This window comes from Podarcis muralis, chromosome 6, assembly GCF_964188315.1.
Source record: "Podarcis muralis chromosome 6, rPodMur119.hap1.1, whole genome shotgun sequence".
NCBI classification, from domain to species: Eukaryota; Metazoa; Chordata; class Lepidosauria; order Squamata; family Lacertidae; genus Podarcis; species Podarcis muralis.
Genome location: NC_135660.1, coordinates 57386528 through 57412960, shown reverse-complemented (window position 1 = coordinate 57412960; position 26433 = coordinate 57386528). Strand labels below are relative to the sequence as shown.

Genomic DNA, 26433 nt, shown 5'->3' with positions numbered 1-26433 from the left:
TGGCATAGTTGATTTTTAATTATTGTTCTAGCCCTCCAAGTTTTCTCCCTTCCAGCTGATGTACATGTGTGCCTGCCACCAGCTACCGGTCTAGGTTGTGGTTGTGTGTGTGTGTGTGTGTGTGTGTGTGTAATTTTGACTTGTTTTTGAATTTTGATCTTGACTGAGCTGCCCCAAGTGCCTCATACTGAGGCACAAATGCAGGATGTAGACGATTTTTTAAAATAAAATGAAATGCTCTCCAAGATGACACAATGAGTGAGGAAGTGTGGCTGCAACTCACAGGGATACTTCAAATGCCTTTTTTTAATGACTGCAAAATGTGTGGAAAGGATGCATGCACACAGATATACAAAAAATAATAATGGAGACAATATTCATGTCTTACCTGCAGCTCAAAGTTGGTTTGATCAAGAAATTTCTTGTTTAGCATATCTGCATACTGATTAATTGCTCGCAGGAAGACTCTGAAAGATCAAGAGAAAATTACATAATTACACACTTAAGACTTTGGCACCTTTGTAAGTTTGGCATCCAAATTAGATATAAATCCAAGACTGTCTGGAAAGTAGAATTTGCTGCAGTTATTAGGAAAGCAGTGAAAACTTACCACTGTTAAATATGCAGAATTATATGCAGATGCTCTCAAAATTAATCAAGGAAATTAGCATATGTAGAATAAAAGAAATAGAAGCAATCCTTTGGAAAAAATATTCACTTCTATTTAATATCATGATATCATAAAAAGATAATTAACAATTCAATTTACTGATAAGCAAAAATTAATTGCTTTTCAAAGTCACATGTACTAATATTATTGGTTTAGAATTAAACTCTTTACTTAAGTAGAATCAACAGCTGGTGAACAATGGATTGAACTTCTACTTATATATTAGCACCTTAAAAAGAGGAGAAACATAGTTTACACTGGGTACAAACAAAACATCCCTTAACAGGTATTATATACAAAACTCTACATTCTTGCAAAGAGTAAAACAATCTTCAATGCCCAGATCTTTGCTTTCCAGGCAAATGTTTCAGCAGCAAATTGTTTAATTGGTGTTATTAGGATGTCAACTAACGACTTGGTAAACTGACATATCCTTTGAATAGGCTGCAGACACTGTGGGTTTGTGTCATTATCTCTGAAAGGATGGCAATAATAAAGGTCAGACTCTTTCTAAACGACCTCTCTCTTTTTGCACAATAGTTATCTGTAGAAAGAGTGACTCACATTAGGACACAGATAATAAACTTAATTACTCCTAATACATTTCAGTATCCTGCAATAAAAAGAGTCTGGAAACTGAGGACATATGGCATTTTGACAGGTCCTTTACCAAAAAGTCAAGGATCACTAGGTGAGTTAAGGACAAACGCACAATATAAACTTTCATCTGTGTTCCTTTTTGCTCTGTCCTCTGCTACCTCAGACACTTCACAGACAGGACCCAGCATTTGATATTTGCTCATATATATATATTTATTGCCCGTGGATTGCTGTTGTAACAAAAATATGTAGTTTATTTTAAAATAAAGTCTCAGTCTCATTTTTCAAATGCACATAATTCCATACGCACAATCCTGTTCTGCAAAAGCAAACGTTGTGAGGAAGCTACAGCACTGCGAATGGTACAGAGATGCAGCAAGAAGGGTGACAGCTTCAACAGTAGAAAGACCCTCAAAAGGTAAGGGAGGCAGGTGTGTTAACTTCCTGTGTAAATTCAACGTCAGGGGGAAAGAAACAATATCAAATTCCCTTTCTACACCATTAAAATAAACCAGTTGCTGCCTAGGCAGCCAGTGTTTAGACACCAGGTTTCATTTGACCTGTCTGCTTTCTTAAGCCATTGGGCAGCAGAGTCAGTATTTGAGATTTGTTTCAAGTATGTACTGTTTCTATTGTGCTTGTATCGTTATTTCTGTCTTCTGGGAATTTTACTGTCACCCATCCAGAGGTCCATGGGTGTGGGGCAGGATATGAATTGACTAAACCAGGCACCCCCAAACTCGGTCCTCCAGATGTTTTGGGACTACAATTCCCATCATCCCTGACCACTGGTCCTGTTAGCTAGGGATGATGGGAGTTGTAGTCCCAAAACATCTGGAGGCCCAAGTTTGGGGATGCCTGGACTAAACCGATAAATCAGCATGGTACTGCAAGAAACCTCAAGCCAAAACAGTGGAAGACAGGCAACCTACATGTGGTGAACCTATCAGAAACCTAGAGCAGCTCAGAGCTAGTTTCTTGCTTTTTAAGAAGGTGACAGGTCTTCTTGTGTGTTGTTGCCAAGTTCTACCTTACCCCCACTTTATGAGTGTAAAAAGCTTACACCATTATCCCAAAGGAACAATATGTCCTCAACTAGATTCCCCCACAGAATTCAGATAATTAGAGAAAAGAGGGTAAAAGTACTCGTGGAAGTGGACAGAGAAATTGACAAGGAGCTGCAATTTACCTATGAATTTACTGTAAAAAAAGGTTGGACATAACTCTTTACTTAACTACTTTTTTTGGAGAAAGGCACCTAAAGAACTAGTTGAACAGAGGTGACAAAATATTAAGCTCCAGGGCTAATTGACAGATTAAACAGTCATTGGGTCCAGATGGCATACACCAGAGCATTTGTATTCAAATTTGAAATTGTTAGTACTTTAACAAGCATTTACAACTTGACACTATGATCGGCTTCTTTACCAGAAGCCAATTTAGAAAAAGGAGTAAGAAATAAACAGAAAATTAAAGGCAAGTTAGCCTAACAGCTGTCCTGTCCAGGGTAAACTGAAAAGTGCTGATATTTGAATTATTAGCCATATAGAACAGGCTTCCCAACTTAGTGGGGGTTGTTGTAGACTGCAGCTCCCATCATCTCTATGGGTTTTATTAACAGAGGCCAGTTGGAGCTGAAGTTCAGCAATATCTGAAAGGCACCAATTGGGGAAGGCTAATATAGAAAGGTAAAAATATTGCTGAGGAAGAATCACCATGGATTCTTAAAAAGAAATCATGCATTACCTTTTCTTTTTTTTTAGTATTCTTGCAGTGTTTCGAGAAACACACAGATAAGAGTGATGCAGAAAACATAATACTTGGACTTAATTTTTCCCCAAAAATGTTCTTCGCCTTAGGCTCCGATGTAAACTTAGGGGGGCAGGTGGCGCTGTGATCTAAACTACTGAGCCTCTTGGGCTTGCCGATCGGAAGGTTGGCAGTTCGAATCTGCGAGACGAGGTGAGCTCCTGTTGCTCTGTCCCAGCTCCTGCCAACCTAGCAGTTTGAAAGCACACCAGTACAAGTAGATAAATAGGTACCGCTGTGGAAGGAAGGTAAACGGCATTTCCGTACGCTGTAGCAATCCATAGAACTCTTTAGATCATTGCTCTGGCACTTGTCACGGTCCTCTGTGTGCCAGTAGCGGTTTAGTCATGCTAGCTACATGACCCGGAAAGCTGTTTGTGGACAAACACCATCTGCCTCAGCCTGAAAAGCGAGATGAGCGCTGCACCTCATAGCCACCTTTGACTGGACTTAAGTGTCCAGGGGTCCTTTATCTTTTTACCTTTACCTATGTAAACTTAACAGTTAAAACATAAGGAGAAAGTGGAGTACAGTGGTAAATAGATGGGGTTGGTGATATTTAAATGAAGTAGTGGTAGCTAACATAGAACACTCCAGGTTACTGGGCCATGGTTTGGCATAGTGTTATGTAATACTACAAGAACAAACCTTGGTTGCAGCTCATGGTCTGTTTACAGCAAAACCATAGTGTGGTAACAAGAAGACTGGAGAGCAGGTGAAGCTGCCATATTTTTTGCTGCGAGTACCCACATGATCATATACTCTTCCTTAGCTATGGTTTGTCGTAAAGGTAAAGGGACCCCTGACCATTAGGTCCAGTCGTGACTGACTCTGGGGTTGTGGTGCTCATCCCGCTTTATTGGCCAAGGGAGCCGGCGTACAGCTTCTGGGTCATGTGGCCAGCATGACTAAGCAGCTTCTGGCGAACCAGAGCAGCACACGGAAACGCCGTTTACCTTCCCGCCGGAGCGGTTCCTATCTATCTACTTGCACTTTGACATGCTTTCGAACTGCTAGGTTGGCAGGAGCAGGGACCAAGCAACGGGAGCTCACCCCGTCACAGGGATTCGAACTGCCAACCTTCTGATTGGCAAAGTCCTAGGCTCTGTGGTTTAACCCACCGCGCCACCCGCGTCCCTTATCATTTGTCTTACTGTTATGCAAAAAATAAAAAGTAATGGTTAGCTTTTTCTAAATAAAGCCATGGTTATGTGGGATTATACCTAAAAATAATGTTGCTATATGACGTTCTAGAGATTCTGCACAATGCTGAAATTTTTTATTTTATTTTTTACAATTTGGAATTGCCTTTAAAACTACAGTTTTATAATGATTTAATCCTAGTGCTTACAAATAAGACTGACACATTTATGCATTGACTGGCAGACAAAACAGCAACAGAAGGAGATACATTAGTCTATAATTTATTACACTTAACTGGGTGACTCAACAATACGCTGTTCAGCAGCACTATTTAGATACAAAACACTAAGAATCAGAACATTAAACGCCTTCATAATATGTACTCTGTTATTTTCAAGAGAGCACATGATTGGGTGCTAGCACTACTGTAATTTATTTAATATATTTGTATATCACTTTATATTGTTATTGGCTCCCCAGGGAGCTTAGAAGAAAATACTGAATGCAAGTTTGGGAGGGGGGTCTCAACTCCAATAAGACCCAAGGCCAGCTGCACATCCTCATGTGACCACCAGCACTGGAGAGCCTGAAGAAAATGTTCATGCTCCAGTGTAGGTATTCACATTCTATTATTCTTACCTTAACAAAACAGGCTTGTAAGAATGTGATGAGCCTGGTACAGTGAGAAAATACTGTCAGGAGTTGCTGACCACAGCCCCATGTGCTGAAAAGTATAACTGTGGTCCCTCCAGAAAGAGACTTCCAGGTCTGACCTAGTTCCACCCACCCTCCTAGGTGGGAAGGACTATATAGGACTTTCTTTTCCAGATGAGGGAGCTGCAGCCCAAGAGAGGAAAAGAGCTACTCCAAAGAAATTCTTATCTCCAGAGCCTGATAAACTGCACTTAAGGGTACTAAAGGAGCTCGCAGATATAATCTCAGAGCTTCTGTCTCTAATCTTTCAAAATTCTTGAACAGGTGAGGTCCACATCTTTTATTTTTTTAAAAAAAGGTATGTTGGGGGGTGAGAGAGAAGATCCAGTTAAGTACCGACCAATCATTTTGACATTGATACCAGGAAAAGTCCTATAACAGATAATTCCACAGTTGGTCTACGAGCACTTTGAAAAGGATGCTGTGATTAATAACATCTAGAATGGGTTTCTCAAAAACAAGTCATGCCAGATGAATCTCATTTTGGGGTGGATACAGTGACAGGCTTGGTGTATCAGGGGAATGAAATAAATTATAATAGCATTTATTATTTCCAAGTCACCTTCAAAGGTAGCCCCACAAAGCGTGCATTACAGTAGTTGGGATTCCAGATTACCATAATGGATTGGAGAACTGAGTCAAAACTAACAAAACAAATTTCAGTAGAGTCAAACATAAGGTCCTACACTTAGGCAGGAAGAACCAGCAGCACAAATATGAGATGGGGGACACCTGGCTTCCCAGCAGTACTTGTGGAAAGGATTTAGGATAGGGGTTAGCAAACTTTTCTACCAGTGGGACAGCTCACTGTCCCTCGAATCTTCTGGTGGGCTGGACCACCCACACACCAGTGGAGGGGGGGCTTCTCTCTCTGGTTTAGTGCGGGGACTGACCGTGCAGGTGGCAGGGTCCTCAGGCCAGATTAAACAGCCCCTCGGGCCTTATCCGGCCCACCAGCCTTAGTTTGCCAACCCCTGATCTAGGACCTTAGCAGACCACAACCTTAACATGAGTCAACAGTGTGATACAGCTGAAAAAAAAAAAAACAAAAAACACCTAATGCTATTCTAGGTTGAATCAACAGTATAATGTCCAGATCAAGGGAAGGAATAGTACTTGGTCAGTCTATGCTTGGAGTACTGTGTCTAGTTCTGGGTGCCACAATTTAAGAAGGATATTGACAAGCTGGAATGTGTGCAGAGGAGGGCGGCCAGGATGATGAAGGGTCTGGAAACCAAGTATTTGAGAGTGTTGGGTATGTTTCCTCCTGGAAAAGAGGAGATATAATGGCCATGTTCAAATATCTAAAGGGCTGTCACATGGGAGATGGAGCAAGCTTGTTTTCTCCTCCTCTGGAGGCTAGGACCCGAATGAATGGATTCAAGTTACAAGAAAGGAGATTATGACTAAACATCAGGAAGAACTTTTTGATGGTAAGTGCTGTTCAACAGTGGAATGGACTTCCCTGGGAGACGATGGGCTCTCCTTCACCAGAGCTTTTAAAGCAGAAGCTGGATGGCCATCTGTCATGGATGCTTTAGTTGAGATTCCTGCATTGCAGGGTGTTGGACTAGATGGCCCTCAGAGTCCCTCCCAATTCTATGATTCTATATCAGTTTTTATCCTCTGTTCCTATTACTTTTGTTATTCTTTGTTAGGCACTAACATTCAAACCATTATCAGTGCCCAGAGGAGCAAATCTGTCGTAATATATATAAAAAACCAGATGGAGAAATGGATAGGAATATAAAGTATAAAACAGTGTTTTCTTGTCCTTCTCCAAGGATGTAACAGAAAATAGCAATACAGTTGTAGAATCTGTTCTGCTTTGTTGGTCTGAGAGTACTTGTGCTGCTGACATTGCTGTAAATGGATTGCTAATGCCAGGAAAGAGAAAAACCTTTACTGAAGCTTTAGGTAATCTTCCTTTTGAGCCACACAATAGCTGTCACATTTTAAAGAGATATAAGAACTTTTTAGAGAGTGAGAGGAGGGAGCCATTGAAGGGATCCTGTACAACACAAACTGCATCGGCAGAAGAAATGGGAGGAAGAAAACTCAGTCTAAAGTCCTAATTCATTATAAAATATTGGCCTATACTTTCTTCTCAGTACCAAACATTTGTGATAAAATACAGATTTCATTTCATTTGTTAACAAACAAGTTGCCTGATGTGCTTGTTAAGATTTGATAGCTGAAAAGACACACTCTGCTAAGATCAGCTGCAATGCTAAGCTAGGCTAAGTAGCTCCACAAAACCCTGCTGTCCTTCAAGCTCGCAAGGAGACCCTCCCTGGAGCCCAAATCTGTCCTCTTCAGGCTCTGAGGTGGGTCTCCTTGGGAGCCACTAAGACTCTCCAGGGTGCTCCCTATTATAAGCGATTCCATGTTTGTGTGTGGGGCCCTGGAATGGAACCCTTGCGTAAATGGGGAGGCATATGTATTTGTTTCAATCATCTTTGCTATGGAGCAATGGCTACACTATATTTTTGCCTTTTTCCTGGAGGACCCTCGTTTAAGGCATGAAAGCAAATGAATTTGCTACTTCGTCATTTTCTCTCTCTCTTCCCTGCCGTAAATCCAAGCAATACACTGCAGCTTCCATGAATTTATGTGATGTTTCCTGCAAAGATCCCTAGCTATCTATGTAGAAGGAATGAGTGTATATGTTAAAAACAGAAATCACACCCTAACATCCTAGATACAGTTACTAGATCTGGCTGCTAGGAAAGCATGAAGATCACTTGCAGAAACCTGTCTAGCTGCAAAGCATAACCTACATTCAGCCCTCAGGAAAACTTGTTTACTATGACAAGATTTGAAAACCAAGATGTTAACAAGAAGTACGCACATCAGCTTGGTATATAGTAAAATAACCTTGCCTTGCCTTGCCCCTTTCTTCTTCTAGCAATAGCTATGTGCTGGTTATGTCAGACAAGATCAGAGTATCTACAACATATGGTGCTCAAGTCATGCGCACAGAAGAAAATAGTTTTTTTAATAAACTTATTTCTGAGCTGTATTTTTGTGGTACTTGCTCCTAAAAAAAGCAGGAACTTCATACATTTCCCAACATTAACTCATCTACTTTCCATAGAACAAATAATTTACATAATTTTCCCTTCGCATTTTAAAGCAACCCTATAAATAGAAATTGCTGCTATGATAACCTCAAGACATTTGCGAGTTCTTATATTAAACAGTCATGTCAGCTTATGAAGAATGGAAAATACTAGGTATGTACAGGCACTCGTTTTAACCAAGAACATAGATATAGCTTCTCAAATTAACAACTAGGCCCAGTTCATTCACAGGCACAGTTTAAAATATATCCCAGACAAGGGCTAAGAACTAAAAGGGCAAAAATAATCCATTTTTCAGGGTATGTCAATGAACTTAACTGTTTTAAAACACACAAGTTCAAAGCAATTTTTAGAAAAGCTCTGTAGCGACACGTCTGCATTTTCACTCCAAAATAAAAGGCAACTGTCTGACCCTTCAGTTAAGGTATTGTAGAAGCTCTTGTAGGAAAGGATAGCCCAATGCAACAACACAAAGGATTGAGAAAGAGCAGTATAGGATGTGCCTTAGGATTTTCAATTCAGTATTCTTCTGATAGCATAAAATTGCAGTGGTGCCATTGATATAATGAAATGTGCATGATTTGTTTAAATAATTTATTTGGGGGACAGTTTTTTTTACACTATCAAGGTTATTACCTCATAAGGAGTGGTATGCATAGGGAATGAATTAGAAGGATATGTTTATCTTTTGGGGCTCCTGATGTTTCTTTAAGTAATCAGTGAGGATTATACATTTGCCCTGAAGAACCACATTAACTGAGTTTCATAGAATCTCACAATCCCTATTAATTTTAAAATAGGCTGAGATGTCTTACAATAATTCCTCAGTAATCAATCTGTTTTGCAGAATAGACTATTGAGCTTCTTCTAGTCAAGCTCTTTCATGCCCGTTTTCATGGAAAGGACATTGAATGTTGGACCACACACTCTTGGTACAATTATTGAATCTATCAGGGATTGGGTAGCATTGCTGAAATCAAACCATTGGCTGGAAACACGGAAGAAAAACAAGGCTTTAATTATCTTGGTTTACAAGGTTGAGGTTGCCCCCCAGTTATTCACTGGTCATCACCAGACTTCTTGAGAAGTTTTTAGTGTCAGCTAGAAAGTAGTGGGAGTCTGATTGAAGTGTTGTTAATGGACAACCTTGCACCTCACCTCTCACAAACAGGACTCATTTGGGTTAAACAAAAAATCAGACGGGGTAAAAAGAAAACTTATAGTAGCATTGACACTTCACACACTTTGGAAGAATCTACTACTTAATACTTATTTAAAGCAGATGTATTTCAAAATAAGAGTTGATTGATTGTTCCAGCGTCTCTCTTAGAGCATAGCTCCATCTATGTATTATTGCAGTAATGGCTTAGTGAGTCTAGATTTCTTAATTATCCAGGGTATAGCAGTTTGTGAAAATAAACTTAAACCCCCTATTCACAGTGGTCTAACACAAAAGTCATTTCATAGTACCTGAATTAGAGTTTCAGGATTCATGGGAGTATAATTTCTGTACCTGGACCTGAGCTGACTCAAAAAATGTTTCCTCAAATCAATCTACCCCTGGAAGATAGTATTCTTCTTAATGAAGACATCTCTCTTCCTCCTGCTCAAAGAAACTACCAATGATCAGAATGGTAGAACAGGACCATATCACCGATTTTAGGGGGAGTGTTCTCCAGAAAGGTAATCCCTTGATGGCCTGTCTTCTTCAAAAAGGAAAGGAAAGGAAACAAGAGAGTTGTAAAGGACACTGGGTTTATCCCTTTCCCCTTGAATGCTGACAGATCAAAAGGGTTTTCTTTTTTAAAGGGAATATTTCATAAACAGAGAATCTGTTGATTAAGTTTAGGACGATATTTTAAACAGTTATATGGCAAATAAAAAAAGAGGGTACATACTACCTTCTGGCACTAGAGCCAATCAAGTCAGTAGTCTGACAAAGGTGTCATGGTACTGGAATAAGGAAAGTAACAGCTTCTACTACAGGCAATCCTCATTTTGCATGAGGGTTACATACCAGACCCCCATGTGCATCACCAGAGCATGAGTAAGCCTCTTCCTCCTTTTTGTGATGTCTATGTTTTGGGGCCACTTTCAGGTTCAGGACTGGGCATGCATGCGCGATTGTGCATCATCTGGATGAGCCTAAATTGGTCATTGCCTGCTCAAAGTCCCAGATTTGTGAGCCATTAAGAACCTCTTTGCTCATCCGCACCAGAGTCAAGGTGTTTTGGACTCTTAGAATTCAGAGCAACAAGCAGGACATTTTGAGCGACCAGAATAGCACCTTCACACAACATCATGAGATGAAGAGAACCCGAACTAGTACCTTATGCTGGCTACTATCAGGGCCTCTGATTTATCTAATGCCCTGGTGCTGCTAGAACATGCCCAGTGTTATGTACTGAAAGAACTGTACTTAGGAGTCCACGAGGATTCCTCTTGATATAGCTTCTTTCTAGATCCTATTTTGGCACAGCAGCGTAGGAACTTTAGCCAGGGGTTAGAATCTTTGATCACATGATCGGGAGCCCTACCCCATGTCCAGCATCTAACCATTGCGGGAGCCAATTTGCCATGGAAGAGCAAGGGTTCATGACCTCATGTCCCCAGAACATGTAAAAGCATCTATATATATATATTACACTTTGCTCAGCTTTCCAGGTCATTGACTTTTAAGGTGGCATTGAAGTCATACAACTTCTGTTTGCAAGGTGAAGAATAAGTGAACATGAACCATAGACACTGCATTCACTAGCTTTCCCCCAATGTCCTTAACTTGACTCTGGGGGTTTACTCAGATCAGCTTCTTTTTGAGATGTGTCAGTCTTTTTTTGGAGTTTAGGAAGCAGATATTATTCTCCTGATTTAGGACTCCCCTACCATTTCCATGGCCCAGTCTTCCCATAACTGTCTCTCAGTGAGTTGTAGAAGCAGTGTTAAAGCAAATTACGGCATTCAGTGCTTTTATTCTTTCTACATTTTTATTCTAAAAGCACAAAAATGAATTCTTGAATGAAAAATCTATATGCTTATGCTTAAAAGAGCACAATAACTTGTGAACTGTCCTTTTGCATTAATAACTAGCCCCCTTTGTATTACAATATTCTTATCAGGCAAAGAAATGGATGCAGACTGACATTTATTGTGACAAAATGAATGATGTTTTCATGTGCTGAAGATCCTAAATGCTTACAGCAATCACATCACAGAATTCCATCTGCCTGGAACAGATAATTTTATATCATCTATGTATATCTGTCAAATGGTATAGTATATCTATCGGCAATAAATCTAATCATAAGTACAAAGAAGAAGCCGCTTATATAGCCATGAAGATTGGAATTGGATAAAAATTGTGAAAAAATGACTGTATAATCTATATTTTAATTTCCTTTCATTTTCTATATCATACAGCATTTTCCCCTTTGAAATAAAGCCTAACAGGTGATAAATCACCCACCTTGTTTGGGGCATTAGGAGACTGTAGTGTTATGTTCTGCATGCCTGTTGAAGCTTATATCATTTTGTTTCACAAGTGGGGCATTACAGAGTCTTAAATCATAAAGTTGTCTCTCTTTCTGCTCTGTGGCCACTCCTGTGGCTTTGAAAATCCAATATGAGGAATCATTCTCTATGGTAACTTCTGTAGCTGCAAGCAAAGCAATTTAGAAAACACTTTTATGGGAGCAGTTTCTACATTGTAACAAATTGCTTTGCAGTGACAACATTTACAAAATATGCAGTTTAAGTAATACAAATGGGTTATCAAATTACCATGATGTAAACAGATAGAAAAGTAGTTTCCCATCAACAAATCCATTATAAACTAGTACAAAACAGGATTATTTACCCAGCATCGCTGCATTCCTGCTAATCTGGCACAAAGTTATTACAGCTCAAGCTTTAAATGCAAGTCGCTCAAATCTTCTAGCATAATTTACTAATGTAAAACAGTTGCCTATTTTATAAGGGTAGGAAGATGGAAGAAATAACTTTACTGGGGGGGAAATGAGAACAGGAACTCTGTTTATGGAAGGATTGCTCCATTTTTGGTGAACCTTTCCCCTCTTAGTCCCGGCATCACAAGTGAACCCACTGAAGTGCCACCACTGACCATCAGAAGCGGCTTGCCTTCTTTGACAGAAATAATTTTATCCACTATGGAATAGTCTAATACCCATTCCTTGAGAGTGCAAGTACTTCTGTAACAGCTTGCAGTCAGTGGCAATGAGATTCTTTCTTTAAAAAGAATCATCACAGGTACTTCATAGATGCATTCCTCCAGGCAGAAGCCATTTATCTAGTGTGATTTATGCAAGCTTGTCATGCCGCATTTTAAATAAGTTAAAATGGCTTTTATAATTGTGAGAACAAAATAATTGAAGGCACTGTATCATAACGTCAAGTAACTTTTTTATTATAATCTCCGACCAGAAATCTACAGGTTAAGTAAAGAATTGAAAGAACGACCATTTCATCAGCTCAGCTCCATCTGGTTCCTTCCCTTTCTGAATTGTTTCCATTACAGTTGATCGTTCTAAGAACTGCTATTTAATTGAGGATTGGTATCTGAGTTTGTTTCCCTCACTTCCCTTCCCTTATCTTCCAATCCCTTTTTCTTCTTGTGTTGTGTCTTGGAGCTATTGGGCTGAAGAAGGGAATAATAATAATAATAATAAATAAAATTTGTGTTTGCTGTATATTTTCTCTCACATTTGCAGGAAATGACTGGGTACCTTTCAAATGGCTGGAACGCTTTGTGGGTAACTTCTGAAGTTGGAGAAAATATAATAGCACTGTAAGCTAAAGAACAGCATGGTCTCTGTGAGCCTCATTTTTTAAAATGTTCAGAGATCAGCTAAACACAGACATCATACAGCCTTTATTCAAAATAACACGAAATGTCTATCATCAGAGGCTCTAAAATGGAAGCAGGGATCTTCTGTTTGTCTCTCTGGTAGAAGAATCAGTTCACTAGGAGACAGATACCTTGATTGCAGCTAGAATAGTTTTTAATTTACTAGCTGTTTGAAATCTCCTGAAAAATAGAGGCAATCAGCTCTACTACTCGGTGCAAACAACTCAGATTAATTCTGCAGCTACCCACTTGAAACATTCCTGCCAAGAAGTCTGTGAATGGTAGTGTGAGAAGTGAATACATGGAGCTTTCTGTACATCTCTAGGAAAACCATAAAACTTCAAGGGTTTGGTACTAAAGATACAAATCCAAAGCGAAGGCCTTAGAGCACTCTGACTTTTTAATGTTTTCCCATTTGGTTGATCCTAATTTCCAAACACCAGATCGCAGAAATTGTTATACCTTGCCAACCAGTTCTGCGCCACTGAATAAAATCATGCTTTGCCAGGTATCAAATAACGAGGAAGGAGGGGTGTAAAAAAGCCAATGAATTCCAGTGTGCCAGTCTGCACCCATCAATTGTTCGACTGGTCATGTTGTCCGGATGCCTGATTATCGTCTTCCAAAGCAACTACTCTATTCTGAACTTAATAATGGAAAGTGTAATGCTGGCAGTCAACATAAGAGGTTTAAAGACTCCCAAGGCAAATCTTTTAAAATGATTTTAAATCTTTTAAAATCTTTTAAAATGTAGAATCATTTAAAAAACACTGACAACTGGGAAACACTGACCTGTGACCGCTCCAACTGGAGAACAGCCTTTACCAAAGGTGTCATAGGGTTTGAAGATGCTCGAACTCAGGACGAAAGGGAGAAACACGCTAAGAGGAAGGCACACTTGGTAAACCCTCAGTGTGATCAACTCCCACCCGGAAACCTATGTCCCCACAGTTGAAGGATGTGTAGATCCAGAATTGGCCTCCACAGTCACTTACAGACTCACTCTTAACCAGGCGTCAGAAAACTTTTTCAGCAGGGGCCAGGCCCACTGTCCCTCAGACCTTGTGGGGGGCTAGACTATATTGGGGGGGGGGAGATGAATGAATTCCTATGCCCCACAAATAAACCAGAGATGCATTTTAAATAAAAGCACACATTCTACTCATGTAAAAACACGCTGATTCCCAGACTGTCCGCGGGCCAGATTTAGAAGGCGGTCGGGTCAGATCTGGCCCCCGGGCCTTAGTTTGCCTACCCATGGTTAAGACCATGTTCATGGAAGACAAACTTGGCTACTAGCAATCACCAAAGAAGACAACAGCCCATCAATCACACAATTCAGTCCCCCCAACTGACAGATGCTGCCCTTAATATGCCAGTTTCCCCCCCGCCCCCAGGCTGCATCTGCCTTAAATTAGAGAGCCATTATTTTTGAAACCAAAAATAACTGAGGTTGCTATCTCCAAATTCTTATGCGACATCTGAATAAATTAAAAAAAAAATCAGTCAGTGAAGAAACCACTTATTGTTTAACGTAGGAGTTTATATTATGTTATGTTTTGAGTTATAAACACTTTAAAAATTGTTTAAATACCTAACCTTGAAATGTAACAAGAGGCAAAACTATCTGATTTAGACTTATGATCTCTGAGGAGATTACAGAAGCCCTGGTTACAGTTGTTAAGGAGGGCAACCTCTTAGAAAGGCCATGTCTTGGGTATTTACAGGGCTGGTGTAAGAAACTGAACATCCAAGAGCACACTACCCTACTTCTTGCCTTCCCCTTCTTCCTGAGAGCAACCCTGCCTCCCCCTCGTCCTTATCTTCTGCAGCGTAACTTCTTTTTGTTGTTGTTTTGTCACAATGTATTTTATTATAGTTGTTACTTTCAGCCTTTCAGACAAAATGTGTGCACACCAAATAACCTTTTAGCCTCATAAGGTATGTGGCCAAGGGTGGAACAGCTACCAGGCATAATAATGCAGAGAAAGTTGTTCCATTTAAACGTAACATCTCAAGTGAGTTTTGTTCTCTTGCATCCTTTGAACTAGATGTGAGTGATATTTCTGTTTCTGCACCACATGTGATCTCCTCAGGAACAACTCACCAACTACATGCAGTTCCCTCCCAAGTGATTGACAACACCCCCTCTTTTTCTTTTGCAATCTTAGCTAAAATACTTTTTTCTTTCTTTTTTTTGCGGAATATAGACCCAGGCTATGAAACAATAAACAACATAGTCTCTTAACACACTGGCCTAGCTCACAGATCACATTAAACCAAAGTTAAAAACAACACATCATGGTTTGTGAAAAAAACTATAAGGATGGGTTTGGAATAATGTCACAATAAGCCAGACTCTGGCTTGTTTATCCGTGACTTAGCAATAGTAGAGAGAGGAAGCAGAACTTTTCAGCAGTGTATTTGTGACGCAGTGGGGGCAGACAGAAGTACATGTCTTTGGGGAGGTTTACCCCACCCATATATGCCTCACCCACCACTGGAATGCAGCACTTGGGTCAAAACAAACAACAGTTTGATTAAATAAATGTTCTGTTTCCTTGCACTTTAACACCTCTCATTTCAAATCAGTCAACTAGATGCTATGAATAAGCTGCAAGTCTGCTTTGTTTGCTCAACACACATAAATTGCTCTCACTTCCTTGCAATAAAGTTCACCGACATATAAAGCAGTACTTAATAGTCTTTGATAAAACAAGACAAACAACACGCTTCTTTTGTTCAGCCAGCATCAGGCAATGGTAGCATCTTAAGGTTTGGTTACCCCATTTCACTATTTCTTCCTTTGTTAATTACTGGCATGTGCCCATTTTACAGGCTACTGTTAAGTGCTGATAGCCTGGCCCTTTCAGCTTTTTCCTGCTAAACACATTTAGTCTTAAAAATGCAAATGTTACCTTATTCATATTCCATTTTGGGACTAATTGTAGAGAATCACATGGACATTTATAGGGATGAGCACAAGCTTCATTTCATGTTTACCAGTTGCCTTGACAAGAATCAAAAATAGTATTATGTGTTAACTGGAAGGAGGAAGGTGAGAGCATTTGAATAGCTGTTTTAAGTACTATTTTGGTAAGCAACCGTATTGTGTTTGCCTCCTTGTATGAATTTGTAATCACAGAAAAAGTATGTAATAATTGCTTTGAAAATGGAGTACTTCAAAACAAAGAGCACAATCCTAAGCAAGTCAACTCAGAAGAAAATCAATGGCACTTAATTCTGGAAAGTGGCATAGGATGGCACCCTGAAGGTCACAATTAAAAAGAGGAAGAGTGTAGGACTATTGATGAGGAAGTGGTAAGAGGCAAAAGTCTCAAGTGATAGAAAAAACAATGACATGGGAGTGAAGCAGAAAACAGGAAGACTAAACCAGGATGTGTCAGTCTATGGCACATATAATCCCAATGTATGGTGGTCATTTCATTATGCATCGCATAATGCATGTAATTAACACACTTCTTTCCAGCACTGTGACAAGAACTATCACTGTTGTATTATAGTGTTGTGTGGCATCAGATACAGGTTCTTTGGCGTACACTTTGATGTGGGTTCAAACACACACCTTGTAATGCCTTGAAGATAACAGTCACATAAGATGGAAACACCTGAGACTTGGAAACAGCAACAACCCCAGAGTGTGGAGGACAGAGTGGAATGCCATGGGCCGACTGTATGTTCTACCAAACATGTGTTTGGGAGGTGGTAGGCATAAAAAGTAGAGATGGACTTCTCTAACTTTGCACATTCCATCTTACCCACATCGTTTTTATGTCATCCACATTTAATTCAAAGAAAAAGCCTGATTGGCATTCACATCACTATGCTGAATACCATCTGGTGAACTCAATTCTCAGTGTTTTGGAAAACGTTTTAATTGCAACCCACAGTCATGCATGTTAATAACAAAAAACTTGTCAATAGCTTGCCTATTAGCTTATGAATAGTATAGGGTTGAGACAAAATGATGTAGCTGGGGAAACATGGTTAATGTTTTTCTTTTTTACCTGCAAGAAGTTCCTCCTTTTTCACTGATGGGAGGTTGGAGATATAAGAAGAGGAGGAGCGTGCTCCCCCCCTTTCCCTTCCCAGTGCTTGGTATTCCTCCACAATGAGCTTCCTCACAGATCCAATCAGCTGCTGTTTCAGAAGTAATTTTTCATGACAGATAAATATTATTCTGACAAGAGCAGTGCCCAAATCTGTGTGATGCTGCTTGAGGGTCAAACATTCCCAGTTGACATGGGTTATCTAGATCCATGCCAGCCTAGATTTTGACAAAGTTCTAGAACTGATGCTGCTTTGGACACTTTTGTCAGTAACTCAATGCTTAGCTGGGCATAGGAGCTGTAGCTCAGTGGTAGAACATATAGTTTTCATGCAAAAGGTCCCAGGTTCAGTTCCTGATGTATCCAGGTAGGGCTGGAGATAAACTTGTGCCTAAAATCCTTCAGAGCTGCTGCCAGCCAATGTCCACAATACTAAGATAGATGGACCAATTACCTGACTTGGTACAAAATAATTCCTATGAGGTAGAAAAAGCAAAAAGTGTGACTATTTGTTTCTCCTTGAATTCTTAAAGCTATAAGAACAATCTCAAAAGATGGTGATGGGAAGATTCTGCTCCAGCCTGCAGTTTTGGGCTTATGCAATACTGCAAGGTTCCTTAATCTCCCATGCTATCTATGGTATATGAAACCACTGGGTAAGGTCATTGAAGGATATGGTTGAAGTGCTGTTTGTACATTAATGATACCTAGCTCTGTTACTCATTTTCATCTGGTTCAGCTCTGGTGTTTAAGGTTCTAAATAGATGTCTAGGATCATGATGAACTGAAAGAAGGTGAATAAACTCAAACTTAATCCAGATAAGATGGAGGTATTGATGGCTGGTTGTTCAGATGTCCTTGGGATAGGTGTTCAACCTGTTCTGGAGGGTCTGCACTACTCCTGATGGTGGCCAGGAGTGATCCCCCCCTGCTCCAGTTAGGGTGGAATGCCAGCTGTGTCCTCTCCTGGGTTGGAAGGATCTGGTCACTGTCATTCATGTTCTAGTAATCTCCAGAATAGACAGTGTCTCTGCATGGGGATGCCTTTGAAAGTATTGCTATAACTTTATGAATAAGAATCATTTCAACTTATTGTGTTAACTCGAGAGACCTAAATGGTCTAGGGCCAGGACATTTAAACAGCCCTTTTAAAAGGAAAAGAAAGAATTTGCACCCTAGCCAAGACAACCAGGTATGGCATCATCTGATATTTTACAACAGCAACTGAAATAGCAAACTGGTTACTAGTTTGCAATGAAAGGGCTATTCCCCCCCCCCCTTTTCTTTTCTTTACAGCTACATTTTGCTCAGATATTTACATAAAAAACTAAGGTAATATACAGATGCAGTTGACATCAGGAAATTTTCATTTCACCAACTAAAATGATTTCTATTGTTGATAACATGTTTAAAAGAATATGAAGAAAGGGGCACACAAATGTATCTCCTATTATCATCAATCTGAACAGCTGGAAAGTATCTAACATGTGAATATAGTTGCTTTGTCCAAAACCTTCCCTAAAACTGCCTTCCTTTTCTCTCCTCCATTGAAATCTTACTCAAAGGAAAAGAATTTTTTTCTTCCAAACTCCTTACATATCCAAAGAGTGGAATCCTTAAAAAAAAAAAAAAAAAGGAAAAAGGAAACAGCTTGGAAGCGCTTCACACACAGACAAGGTATAGCCCATTTATGCTATTTGCTATTCTTCTCTGGATTTGCTTCAAAACCTGAAATATGCTGCCTGTATACATCTATTTACTGGAATCAAAAGTATCCAAATTGGGCATTATGTGATGTGGAGTCTGGCACTTAGCTCTTGTGCCAGACAATCCACATCACATAATGCCCATGCAACTCTTTCAGTCACAGCCCAAACCACTCACTTTCCTAAATTGTTTAGCTTAACCTCCATGGATGTCAAGCGCAAAAACATCCTGCTGGTTTTCATGTTCAAAACGTAGAGCTGTAGTCATTCTAATAGTGCTATCTTACAAGCTGATCCTCCTGCAATATTGGTTCCATTTAAGTTTTCAAAGAGGAAAGGCATTTGTTTAAAAGTACCCCTGTGTTAGCACAGTGTCCGATTTTAAAATTTACTGCCTCAGGGAGGAAACTTACCTATAAAAATGTTCACTCTGAACTGGTGGAAGTTAGGAACATTTTTTCCAACACCTGAAGCACTTTTGATCAAGCAACATCTCGTGTGAAAACTGATCTACACAAACCAACTCAGTAAAATAATGCTTGAATGAGCCCAAACCTCAAATAGATAGGGAAGGAGCATACAAAGAGGAAAACTGCTTCTGTTCTCTGGAGGAGGAACAAAGTACTGTAGCTGGAAGCTTTGCTCTTGGAGCCAATATGTTTGTGTGGTTCCACTAAGCCAGGTGTAGGAACGCTTTTTGGCCTGGTGTGCAGCACTTCCCAAATGCCCAACAACTAGCTAGCTGCTGGTCATTTGGGAAGCACTGCACAGATCACTTCCCAAGCGCCCAAGCTTTGACTTAGAATATCTTGTGAACCTGACCAGCATAAATTCCCACTGTGCAACACAAGCATGCTGTGCGCAATGAGTTGTTAAACTCAAGCCATATCATATATTTATTTTATAGGACCAATGGTTTAATCTTTCATCTGAGGATGTTGCCCATAGTCATCTGATACACTGGACTGTTGACAATAGAAGGGGAAAGGCACAAGGGAGGAACTTCAAGAAAATAGATTAACACACGAACCCTGCTTCTACATGCAACACTGACATATTGAGCAGAACATTTAGCATATCAGACAAAAATACTTCAGACATTAAAAACCAAAAAGGAAACCCAACTCCTTCTCTATTGGCACCCAAAACACCAACTCTTAGCAGCCTTTCCCACATACTACTTAATCAGCCAATTTCTCCGCCAGATTCACTCAATAATCACACACTTCACTGTTTTTGACAGCAAAATCACTTCAGCTGAAATGGAGAGAGATTTGTAATGAGCTGGCCAGTTCAAATGGTGTAAGCACCAATATATGGTCAATACTTCTAAAGAAACACGGTGCGAACTTCTTGTTCCAATTGCTGCCTGGCTTGAAAGTCTTCTCTGTTGGCCGAAGAAGCATAGCAGAAGCTTTTTTAAAAACCAAAACAAAAAACAAAAAACCCATCATGGGGTGGGAAAAACTAACCCTTTTCTATTTCTGATCTATTAAGCAACAAACGATACAGAAAACTCATTACTCAAGAGAATGAGAATGCTTGTTTAGAGATTTCCAGGCTGTCTTTTGAATCAGATGGGTCCTATAATCTTTGTTGATCCTTCTTATAATGATTACCTGTCTCTCAGATTGAATTGCAACATAAACTGAATAAATAAAGGAGGCAATTAAGAAACAAGCTATCAAGAAGGAATCTGGTATTAACAGACACATCACATTGCTTTAGAAGGCTGTGCAATGTTGCCTTCCCACAGTGCCTACATGACCCAGAGTCCTACCTACTCTTCAAGAGAATGAAAGAGCTCCATTTTCAAAACAACTATCCAGTGAAACTACTAGAGAATACCAGAAATATCATTGTTCCAACAGGATGAGAAAGCTAAAAGCCTACTTTTAAAGCAATGATTCAGAGGACTATATGTAGCTTTATCACAGTTTCATTAAGGTAACCGAATAATTCTAACAACAACAACTATTAATATGACTATTACAACTATTGCAGTAGCAGCAGTATTTGGGAAAATTGAAGACTGGTTGTCTAAGATCCTACATACTTTGACTGATTCCATTGGTATGGACAAACAGTATCTCAAAACACTGTACTCCATTGGTAATATAATTGCTATAGTTATGTTTTCTGAATGCTACTTTCCAGGGTAGCAAGTATTTTGCCAACATCTCATTTATCCTCACAAAACTTCACTGATGCAGCTTAAAAAAATATTTTTCCAAAACCACCAACTGAGCTTCATTTTATTGTATGTGTATATGTGTGTGTGTGTGTGTGTGTGTGTGTGTGTGTGTGTGTGTGTCATGTTTGTACACACACACACACACACACACACACAAAATTTGTATAACTACCCATAAGGAAATGTTCTCTGGGTGGCTTACAAAAATTAAACGGCTACAATAAAATATTTAACATACAATACAAAGCAATAAAAACAGCATAAAATTTGATTGAATAAAGACAAATCATAAAATTGAGGCGTCCAGATTAATTTTTTAAAAAAAACTTGTTTAATAGGTCTCAAATGGGAAAAAAAGAGTATTCATCTGGTGATGAAAAAAACATAAGGATTGCTTGGGAATGGATATGAACCTGAATCACAAGTGGAGCAAGCTGAATATATTCGGGAAATAGTAGTTAAAACTGAAGGCTGTTGTGTAGCCATGCCGAACACTATGAAACAGTTGCTTAATATAAAGTGTGTATTAGTATCCTGTGATGAGAACAATAAACGAATGCAACTATCAATATTAGAATTGATGCAATATGTGGAAACTTGAGATGTCTCCAAGCATCTTTGGCTCTACCATTCAGGGTAGCTAACCTTAGTCATGCTGGCCACATGACCTGGAAGCTGTCTGCGGACAAACGCCGGCTCCCTTGGCCAATAAAGCGAGATGAGCACCGAAACCCCAGAGTCGGTCACGACTGGACCTAATGGTCAGGGGTCCCTTTACCTTTATTCTAGATGATCAAGTCTCAAATGCTCCAAAAGATCAATTGTCACTCACTGCTGCTTCATTCTGTACAGGGCAAGAGAAATTGCTTGTCTGCAACGTACTACAGAATGCCCAAGGAAAGAACCTGTGTCCAAGCAGTTTCAAACACTAATAAGAGTGTGACTGGAAAAGAGAAGCATGACCCCATCATAAGCAAGAGAAGGCTTGTGAGCCTTTTGTGTAATGCTTTTTAAAAAAAACAAAAACAAAAACAGAGAACTTTCAGGCCTGGTAAGGTTTACATGTAAGCATTTCAGTTTCCGCTCAAGTCCCTTTGCTTAAAAATATAAATCTGCTTCACATTTTGGAAATTTGGGCCTACATCTACTCACCCTGATGTTCTTGCAGCATAGAATTTGTCTACTTTAGTAGGAAAAAAGAATAGTCTGTGACAGTTCTGCAAGTTCTTTTGTTGTTGTTGTTCAAAATGCTTAAGACATAGAGCAGGTTTAAAGCCTTTTTCCTTTAGCGCCATCATCAGAAAACTCATTTCCTTATGTTCTCTAGTAATATTCTTGGTGCATACAAATGTGAAACACTAGCACCTTTGCCTCTGATATTTCCCAGTCATTTTCACTCCTCGTGATCAGCAAAAAAGCAGTCAATATGGCAGTTAGCCAAAGTACTATAGCTTTGGAAGATTAAAACTGATTTGCCCCAAGAGGAGGCAATCTTGCAGTTCATTTTCTTTTGGATATAATTTTCCATCTACTTTCTTAATGGCCTCATAGATGTAAGTATTAAGGAATAAATTTACTTTCACTTAAAAAAAATATGGGCATAGAAAACCTTGCAATTTTATTTCCCCACTAATTCTAAACCACCACCCCCACACCAGTACAATATCCTGTATTTGCAAGGGAAATGCATATTATTTTTATTGATAATCTTAAATTGGGTCTCTTTTCTGAAAGATGGAAGAATGCTTAACCTACTTCGTTGTTAAAATCACAGAGCAAGTCAAATTAGGAGCAACTTGTATTAAAATTACAGCCTCAAGTTATACAGAACTCTTCCTTAAGATCAGGGTGTTCAAATAAAGGATGGGTGGGGGGGACAACACGAGGTTGGTCATGATATCTAGCATAGCTTCTTTGCCTATAGAATTTTCTAGTCTTGAGAGGAAAAAAGAAAGCACTGGCATACTTAATTAGGCAATTGTTAGAATAATAGAAATGGAAATAATCTCGGCAGTTGTCTAGTCCATCCTCAGGGCAAAATCTGCAATGCAGGATACAACTGCAGCATCCTGGACAGATGGCCTTCTAACCTCTGCTCAAATACCTCCAGTGGAGGAGAGCCTGCCACATCCTGAGGCAGTTTTCTCCATTTCTGAACAGCTCTTACTCTTAAGATGTCTTTTCCCAACTCTGAAATCTGAAATCAGCTTCCCGGAAATTTCCACCAACTGGTTCTACTTCGGCCCTCTGGAGAAATGAAGAACAAAACTGGTTCCTCTCCTATGTGACAGCCTATCCAATATTTTAAAAGCTGCTACCATGTCTCCCCCTTAATCTTCTCTTCTCCATACTAAACATACCAAACTCATTCAACATTCCCCATAGGACTTTGTTTCCAGTCTCCTCACTATCTGGTTCCACTCTTCTGCACACATTCCAGTAACTCAATTCCCTTCTTAAAATATAGTACCCAGAAATGACCAGTGCAGAACTGAGTGATGTTTATACAATGTGCCTCTTAATACAGCTTAAAATAGGGCTAAGTTATATGCCAGAGTTACTAGCTACTGAGAATCACCATGGAGTTCACTGGAATTTTCTACTGCCCCCACTTCCCACCCAGGTATAAGCAAGCAACTTATGGGTCTGGACCTTATCTACCTACACTGCTTTCTTTCTAAACGTGCAATCTGGCCTGCCATTCTAAGCATCCAGTACACTGCAAGCTTTGTTTGGTGAGGAGAGGGAAGGAGGCAGAAGATTCCTCTATGCAAATTTTTCTCCAACTAAATTTCAACTGATGCAGTTGAATCCAGACTGGTGTGTATGTGTGTATATGTGGGAACTCTGCCCATGTTTTCTAATTTCCTCATTATTTCTATCATCAATACAAGAACCTATTACCAGATAAGAGGATAGTGTTTGGAGCGAAGGAAGATGGTGTGAATAAACTCTGATTATTCTGATTTTGTGAACAAATCCTAATATTCTGACAATCTGAATGGTAATACAGCACTTAATTTCCTGTGCCATGGTGCCAAGAATCAGCAACAGTAAATGTTACAAACATCTTTTTTGTACAATTCCTGTACCGATATAGTGAAAATTGCCCCTGGAAAAACAAGTAAAGTATTGCAGCCACTTTTCAGAAATAGCTACTACCTGATAATGACTTATGATAAACTTTCTGAAGTAGTTCTATTTTAATTTAACACATTTGCCTCTATTTAATTACTTAGTTCACACCATAGCTTTTCTAAGTAACAAACACATCAACGCGTTCTTGCTCCTGACACTTGCTATGACAGAGTGAAAAATAGCAACGCTTGCAATGTGACTAACACCAGTTCAGTGGCTTGCTTTATATAAATAAAGAACAAGCTCTTGCAAAGCTTCACTTAATTCAGAGGTATTCAAGATGATTTTGCAAAAAACAAAAACAAAAAACAACCATATTCAGAAATTTGACATACCAGATAGGGCTAGCTCCAGGGAGGTTGAGAGTGCATCCCCAAATAGCTCACCATTAACCCTCTTTTGCTGTATCCCTATGGTGATCAAAAGCAAAGGCACTTTTCACATCCTCAATGCTTTTCTTTATCATCTATATCAGGAATGAGGAATGGGAAACCTGTGGGTCACAATATGTTGTTCGACTAACTCATTACCCTGACCACTGGCCATATTAAAAGGTAAAAAAGTTAAAGGACCCCTGGATGGTTAAGTCCAGTCAGAGGAGACTATGGGATGCGGCGCTCATCTCACTTCAGGCCGAGGGAACCGGCATTTGTCCACAGACAGCTTTCAGGGTCATGTGGCCAGCATGACGAAATCCCTTCTGGCACAATAGAACACCGTGATGGAAACCAGAGCGCACAGAAACACTGTTTACCTTCCTGCCACAGCGGTACCTATTTATCTACATGCACTGGCGTGCTTTCGAACTGCTAGGTTGGCAGGAGCTGGAACAGAACAATGGGAGCTCACTTTGCCATGGGGATTCGAACTGCCAACCTTTCAGTTGTCAAGCCCAAGAGGCTTAGTGGTTTCACCACAGAGCCACCTGTGTCCCATATTAACTGAGGCTGAAAGACATCCAATAACATATGGAGGGCCACAGGGTCGCCACACTTAATCTACTATATATTTTTGAAAGTGGGTTGTCTGTTTGTTCTCTCAAGTTCAGAATCCTCTTGAGATATCATTACCTAACTTTGCATGAGGATTTCCAAGGTGGAGGCAGAAGTTTTTGTTGACATTCAGGTGCTGGCTGTCACTTTGAATGAAGATGGAAGAGTGAAACATGGCTTCACCCAATTTTTGGTGTGATGGGTCCAAACTAAAAAAATTAAACTCACAAATTAAACTATCAATTTAAAAATCACAGTGCTCTTTGGTTTATAAAAATTCCCAGGTCAACCAATATATAAAGAACAGTATCAGATAGCTTGTTAATTCCAGTATTGTAAGACTGACACAGTTCCATGCTGTTTTTCAAGGAGGTGAATATTAACTATGACCCATAAAAAGAAATAACAGTTTCTTTCTTTCTTTCTTTCTTTCTTTCTTTCTTTCTTTCTTTCTTTCTTTTAATACAAATCCACTCAATAAGACAACATTTCAGGGAAAACATTTCACCTCAGTTCCTCTGCTGAAATTATTTCCTGTATGTTTCAATTATTTACATTAATTTTAGTAACAAGATAGCTGCATTCCTCCACTCTCTAGCATTAAATGTACAGTGAACTAAATTTGCATGGCAATATTTTCCTGACTTAGGGCTCATCCACACTTCTGCTTGGCCTGCAGGTTTCACTGGAGAAATCCACTCTTTGCCGCTTAATCAGAACAAATGTAAATCAGGTTTTCTGCGGATTGATGTTTGCTCCAATTCAGCCATAATGTTTTCAGGGAAAGCAGCAAGGCAAATGGAAAAGCACTTGGAGTCGTGCTTAAAAAGCACAGGACTGTGGAAAATCTCTTGGACCTCTGCTTTCTAGGCCCGGGACAAACAAAGTTTGGGAAAGCCCTGAATCTGAATGAAGTGCTGGGTATATTACAGATCCTGTCTTCCCAGACAGCATGTTTCTCAAGTTATTTTAGCAAAATATTTCCTGAAAGTGTCATCTACTGCCATATTATGCAATTAAGTAAGTGGGCCAGAAGAAGCCTCCCTTTGTTAAATGATGTTGAAATCTTTGCTGACTAGGACTAAACAAAAACAGAACAATAGCAATTCATCTGGAAACACTCATACCAGGGAACATAGTTTAGATAAAGGGCTCAGATCCCTTAGGAATAAAAATGCTCAGAGATTCTCCTGCCCCACCAATACAAGTCCAGTAGTCCTACCTGGCAGTATATCAAGTCTAAGTCCAGGGATCAAGCCACACAAGCAAAGGTCAGAAAACGCAGCCTAGGGTCAGTTCAAGTAGCCAAGTCTGAAGTCCAGCTGTCAGAACACAGTCCAGAGCCAAACCTGAAACACACTCCCGCATCATTCAAGTCAAGGTCCATCAACATGGGCAGTTTGAGCAGACACAGCACCTCAGCTCTGCTTCCCTTTCATACTTTGCATACTGA

At 39.7% G+C, this 26433-nt stretch overlaps 1 protein-coding gene across 5 annotated transcripts in view; it reads right to left on the bottom strand.

Annotated features, from left to right (window-relative positions):
• The window catches only part of DOCK1 (dedicator of cytokinesis 1), a 359595-nt gene that overhangs the window by 99203 nt on the left and 233959 nt on the right, over positions 1-26433 (bottom strand). For 4 of the 5 annotated variants that reach the window (XM_077930360.1, XM_028729952.2, XM_077930362.1 and 1 more), the window contains one exon: positions 389-467. In XM_077930360.1, the coding sequence (XP_077786486.1) occupies positions 389-467 (79 nt within the window). Of the gene's footprint in view, positions 1-388; positions 468-11566; positions 11672-26433 lie in introns of those variants that run through there. The other variant, XM_077930363.1, reaches the window with a different exon arrangement.